The 6,000-nt window shown below is 67.2% G+C and overlaps 1 protein-coding gene across 1 annotated transcript; it reads left to right on the top strand.

Moving 5' to 3' along the window:
• Positions 1 to 1,626: 1,626 nt before the first annotated feature.
• On the top strand, positions 1,627 to 5,705 carry ZNF703 (zinc finger protein 703). The gene is made up of 2 exons (XM_012762933.2): positions 1,627 to 2,030; positions 2,925 to 5,705. The coding sequence occupies exons 1-2, from the start codon at positions 1,788 to 1,790 to the stop codon at positions 4,437 to 4,439; spliced, it is 1,758 nt and encodes a 585-aa protein (XP_012618387.1). The 5' UTR covers positions 1,627 to 1,787; the 3' UTR covers positions 4,440 to 5,705.
• Positions 5,706 to 6,000: the final 295 nt, after the last annotated feature.

The raw sequence follows: 6,000 nt of genomic DNA, 5'->3' as shown, positions 1-6,000 counted from the left end.
CCATTCGGTCTAACCTGATTTTTACCAAAATTAAAACTGGAGGAAAGTTTAATTACAGCCTGTGTAATTCCTAAGAGTTCTAGCCCTACTACCCAAAAACCAGCGTGAATCCCGGGCGTAGGTTTAGTTCAGCGTGTGATTGACAAGGCCTGGGAGTGGTGCCTGCCGTCTTCTCTGCTGACCACGACAAAGGCTCGTGACTGTTATTTCGGACAGTTATTTTCTTCTGTTGGAAGAACCCCTCTTAAATCACCTATCTCCATCGTGGCTTCTCATGTTTTTTGAAGGAATCAGTCAGCGTGGCAGCGTCAGGAACCGGTAGTCCCAGAGCAACGCGCCCCGGGGGACAGGCCTGACAACCTGGGTGACGTCTTGGGACTGGAGCGAGGCAGCGACACCAGCGCGCCTCGGCTGGCCGCCGAGAGCACGGAGACCTGGGGTCCCCGGAGGCCGGCGCCCAAAGAACCAGCTTCGCCAGGAACTTTGATGTCAGGACTGGGACTACGTAAAATCTCTGCCAAGGGCGAAGCCGCTGATGCACACGTCATCCAGAAAGCGCGAGGACTCAGGGAAGGCCTTGTTTTTAATGAAAAGTTTTTATCCTGAAATTTCCCTGGGGAAAGCTGGTGCATTTTCCTCCCCCCCACCCCCCGCGAGGAGAAGGACGAAGGCGGGTATCTCTGGAGTTCAAGGCGACATACGGCACATACAGATCTGCCCTCCTCTGGGATACCGGCGTCTCGTGATCCCAGGTCCCCCCCCCTCCCCAAAATAGCAGCTAGGCATAGTACGGCGAGGGAAGTTTACGCCTTTAAACAGGACACGATGAGAAACCCGAAACACCCAAGCAGCGAACCTATAAATCAGTGCGCGGGCACAGAGCGCCAGGCGCGCCAGGGCGGCGCGCACAGCCGGGGGACCGCGCTTCGCTGCGACCGTCTCACCCCGGAAGGGAGTCAAACTTGCAGGCTGCGCACTGGGCAGGCTCAAAGTAGTTGGAGCTGCTTACGCCCGTCCGGGGCCAGCGGGCGCTCCGAGGCTCGGGCGCTTCCAAGTGAACACACCCGGGAGAGGCCAGCTGGGGGAAGGAGCGGGGCCGGAGCGCAGGGCGAGGCGCGCGGGAGAAGGACCGGGGCTCCCCAGGTGCGGCCCACCCCCCCACCCGGCGGCCTCTGGGAGAGGCCTGGACTCCGCAGCACCCAAGCCGGCGCCGCGCGCTGCCTCCCACCCCTACCCAACCCCGGACGCACTCTGCCAGCGGAGTGACAGCCCCCGCCAGCGCCACCCCCAGGGGCGGGAAGGCAGAGAGGAGAGCGCGCGGCAGGAAAGCCAGCTGAGGGCAGGGCGCGAGGCCCTGGGTGCAGGAGAAGTCCCGTCCTCCGCGGGCCCCCGAGGCGGACGGGCGCAGTCGGGGTGGGGGACGAGCGCGGCGAGCGGCGAAGGCCCCGGCGGCGGCGCGCGGGCGCGGCCCCTTTAAGACTCTGCCCTCCCCCGGCGGCGCCGGCCTCCGCCCGCGCTGTCCCCGCCCCGGGGTCCCGGCGCGCGCTGCGATTGGGCGGGCGCGGCGATCCCTTTGAAGTGTGGCCGCCCGGCCGGCTATTTGACGCGCGGCTCGCGGGCGGCGGAGGTTTTTGTGTTGCTCGCCCGGCCGGCGGCGGCGGTGGAGGAGGGGCGGCGGCGCGGAGGCGCACTGCTGCTCGGACCGGCGCTGCGGCGCGAGCCCACCCGCCCGGAGCCCGCCGCCCGGGCCGCCCTGCCTCCCCGCCCCCGCGCGCCGCCTCCTCCAAATGAGCGGTTCGCCCGCTGGATCTAACCCAAGGACACCCGAGAGCAGCGGCAGCGGCAGCGGCGGCGGCGGGAAGAGGCCGGCCGTGCCGGCGGCGGTGTCCCTCCTGCCCCCGGCGGACCCCCTGCGCCAGGCGAACCGGCTCCCGATCAGGGTCCTGAAGATGCTGAGCGCTCACACCGGCCACCTCCTGCACCCGGAGTACCTGCAGCCGCTGTCCTCCACCCCTGTCAGCCCCATCGAGGTCAGTCCCCTCCTGCCCGCCCCTCGCCCGCCGCCGGGCCCGGGACCCGCGCCCCGCTCCCCGCGCCCCGCAGCGCCCCGGCCTGGCCGCGCCGGCGGGCCGAGCGCGCGGGGATGGAAAAGAGGGGTCGGAGCCCTCCAGGTCCTCCGCGCGCCCCCGTGGAAGGCGCTCCTTCCCCGCTCGCCGTCCGGGGCTGCGTGCTTTCTCTCGGATCGGGTTTGCTCCCGTAGCCCCCGCCGGGTCCTCTGCTCCTGCCCCGGCACCCGCTCTCCAGCCCAGAGGCGACCTCTCCCGGGCCTTCCCCGCCCCCACCCCGGTTTGTTCTCTTTGAACGCGGGGCGCCCGGTCCCCCTCCGCCTGGGTCCCACCGGGTCAGGGCGCTCTCCGCCCGGGCACTCCCGACCCCGGGTCGTTCTTCCTCCCACTTCCCCGGTGCCCTCCCCGGAGGGAGGGGCACCTGAGCGAGCGCCAGCGACCGCCCCTCCCTGAGACTCCTGCTCCCCGCGCCTACTCCGCGGCGCCGTCGCCAGAAACCTGTCCCGGGCGAAGTTCCCCCAAACTGGAGGAATAAGTTTCTTCCTGGGCCCAGAGGAGGGGGTCTTAGAGCGAAGGGGACAGTCACAGCCCCAACCCCAGAGAAATGGCTTCTCCCGCGGTGGACCTGGGCGATCCCCTGCCACCGCCCGGTTCCCCGGGGCCCGTGGCGCGCTCCGGTCCGCCCAGCTGCCCGGCAGGGCCGCCCTCGCCCTCGGCCCCTGGCCCCAAGGCCCTGCCCGCCCCGTCGCGCCGCCCACGCGCCAGCGCCTCCCGCGTCACCCCGCTCCCCGCGCGCCCCCGCGCGCTCGTGGGTCTGTCCGCCTCACCCCTCCCTCCCCTTGCCGCTGTCTCCCACAGCTGGACGCCAAGAAGAGCCCACTGGCGCTGCTGGCCCAGACCTGCTCGCAGATTGGCAAGCCGGACCCGCCGCCCTCCTCCAAGCTCAACTCGGTGGCGGCGGCGGCCAACGGGCTGGGCGCGGACAAGGACCCCGGCCGCTCCGCCCCGGGCGCCGCCTCCGCGTCTGCGGCGCTCAAGCAGCTGGGGGACTCCCCCGCCGAGGACAAGTCCAGCTTCAAGCCCTACTCCAAGGGCTCCGGGGGCGGCGACTCCCGCAAAGACGGCGGCTCCTCCTCCGTGTCCTCCACCTCCTCGTCGTCGTCCTCGCCCCCCGGAGACAAGGCGGGCTTCAGGGTCCCCAGCGCCGCCTGCCCGCCCTTTCCCCCGCATGGAGCGCCAGTCTCCGCGTCGTCTTCCTCGTCCTCGCCCGGCGGCTCCCGCGGCGGCTCCCCGCACCACTCTGACTGCAAGGCCGGCGGCGGCGGGGAGCTGGACAAGAAAGACCAGGAGCCCAAGCCCAGCCCGGAGCCCGCGCCCGTGAGCCGCGGCGGCGAGCCGGGCGCCCTGGGCGGCGCCGAGACCGGGGCCTCGGGGCGCAAGTCGGAGCCGCCGTCCGCTCTGGTGGGGGCCGGCCACGTGGCGCCGGTGTCGCCCTACAAGCCGGGCCACTCGGTGTTCCCGCTGCCGCCCTCCGGCATCGGCTACCATGGCTCCATCGTGGGCGCCTACGCCGGCTACCCGTCCCAGTTCGTGCCTGGCCTGGATCCCAGCAAGTCCAGCCTCGTGGGCGGCCAGCTGTCGGGGGGCCTGGGCCTGCCGCCCGGCAAGCCGCCCAGCTCCAGCCCGCTCACCGGGGCCTCCCCGCCCTCCTTCCTGCAGGGATTATGCCGCGACCCCTACTGCCTGGGGGGCTACCACAGCGCCTCGCACCTGGGCGGCTCCAGCTGCTCCACCTGCAGCGCGCACGACCCGGCCGCGCCCAGCCTGAAGGCGGGGGGCTACCCCCTGGTGTACCCCGGGCACCCGCTGCAGCCCGGCGCGCTCTCGTCCAGCGCAGCGCAGGCCGCGCTGCCCGGCCACCCGCTGTACACCTACGGCTTCATGCTGCAGAACGAGCCGCTGCCGCACAGCTGCAACTGGGTGGCGGCCAGCGGGCCGTGCGACAAGCGCTTCGCCACCTCGGAGGAGCTGCTCAGCCACCTACGGACCCACACGGCCCTGCCCGGCGCCGAGAAACTTCTGGCCGCCTACCCCGGGGCCTCGGGCCTGGGCAGCGCCGCCGCCGCCGCCGCGGCCGCCGCCTCCTGCCACCTCCACCTGCCCCCGCCCGCCGCCCCCGGCAGCCCCGGGTCGCTGTCCTTGCGGAGTCCACACACTTTGGGGCTAAGCCGGTACCACCCCTACGGCAAGAGCCACTTATCCACAGCAGGGGGCCTGGCCGTGCCGTCCCTCCCCACAGCCGGACCCTACTACTCGCCATACGCGCTGTACGGACAGAGACTAGCCTCAGCCTCGGCGCTCGGATACCAGTAACTACAGCCCTTCCTCCAACCGCCTGTCCCCAGCCGCTGTCGCCGCTGCAGCCTCCACTACTGCTCGTCCCCGCCGGGAACCCCGCCCAGACCCTCCCCAGCGGGACTGTGTATTTATTTACTGTAATGTTAGCTTACAAGCTGGGAATATAAGTGCATTAACGGCCCACACGAGTCGATGGTATGCAAAAAGTCTGTGTCTCCCCCAAATAATAATATTAATCACACAAATAACTACATGATCCCTGCCCCTCTTTTTTTCTTTTTTTTTTCCTTAGGTATAAGTTTTAAATTTTTATTCTTTCTCTCTTTTTTTTTTTTTTTTTTTTTAGGGAGAGGAAGGAGAGTAGGGCACCTGGGTTCTTCTGTTTTGATTTCGCTCCCTGGGAAGTTTCTTGCATGAGTCTTAACTGTTAAAACTACATTTCCCCTCTCTCTCTTTCCCCTCATTCCCTCTTGTTTCCTTCCATTCGGGGTTCTGATTTTTCCTTTGTACAAGTAACAGACAGGAGATTTTTTTTTTTTTTGGCAACACATTTTGGGGAGCGGAGGGGGCGTGCTGAGGGCTGTTGGACTGGGAACTCTGCGACTCCTCCCTAACAACGACCCTCTCCTCTTAGGGTCCTGGGTCTGGGCCCTGGCCCCCCAAATTAGGCTTTGCTCCCCCCTACCTTGCTCTGAGCGCGGAGAGCCCTGACCCCAGCAGGTGCCCCCTGTAGCGGGGCCCAGGTGGCCTCCGCCCAGAGCCTTTGCGTCCACTGTGTCCTTCCGGACCCCCTCCCGGCCCTGGCGCCCGGCGGCCCCCGCCTGCTGGCGGGGCACCTCCTAGGGCCCGGCTTTTACCCAGTTTAAAAGTCCTAGAAGGGCCCCCTCTGGCGCTGGCGTGCAGCTCTGCTCCTTAACATTTTGCGAAAGTGCTTTACTGAAGTCATTGTTTTTCCTCTCCCTGACTGGGGCGATGACCCCTCCCCTGGCGGTAGGGGCGGGGTCGCTGATTCTCGCTAGAACCCCCCAAAGCGACGTCGGCGGGCGTCACAACCTTGCTAGCTCTGCTGGGGGGAGGTGGGGGCGTCGGGGCGCGCGCGCCCCCGCCGGACCCGGTAGAGCCCCCCGAGTCGGCCGTGGGCCCCCGCAGGGACTGGGGTGCGAGGCCCGGCCCGGGTCTCCTGCCCGCACCCCCCCCCCGGGCGGGGCCCGTTCGGGGCGAATAGAGCTCTCCCTTGGTAAGACTTATTTTGTTAATAAATGGAATACTTGGCTATATTCACACCGTGGTGTTTGTCTCTTGCATCACCCACGTCCGAGCACCTGAGCAGATGCCCTTCTTTTACGCTCGTTTGGAACGCCTCCTGGCTTCCTTCTGTGACTTCCGCTCAAGGACGAGTTTAATAAATGCCTTTCCTCCAGCAATGGGGGGAGGAAACAAAACTCCCGCCAACGCATTACGAATAACATAAAACCACTTTTATTTCTTTTTTTTTTTTCTTTTTTTCCCTGCTTGGTTGTTTAGCTCCCAGCCTCACTTCAAAGGCCTGGACGCTCCCTGGGGCCAGGGTGGAGGG

The sequence above is a fragment of the Microcebus murinus genome, chromosome 24 (assembly GCF_040939455.1).
Source record: "Microcebus murinus isolate Inina chromosome 24, M.murinus_Inina_mat1.0, whole genome shotgun sequence".
NCBI lineage: Eukaryota > Metazoa > Chordata > Mammalia > Primates > Cheirogaleidae > Microcebus > Microcebus murinus.
The sequence above is the reverse complement of the archived record's forward strand: the minus strand, read 5'-3'. Positions and strand labels throughout refer to the sequence as shown.

Bases quoted from the DNA above. Each gene is read 5' to 3' on its own strand.
- ZNF703 (XM_012762933.2), top strand. From the start codon at position 1,788: ATGAGCGGTTCGCCCGCTGGATCTAACCCAAGGACACCCGAGAGCAGC. The intron at 2,031-2,924 runs GTCAGTCCCCTC...TGTCTCCCACAG, and splicing joins CCCCTGTCAGCCCCATCGAG to CTGGACGCCAAGAAGAGCCC.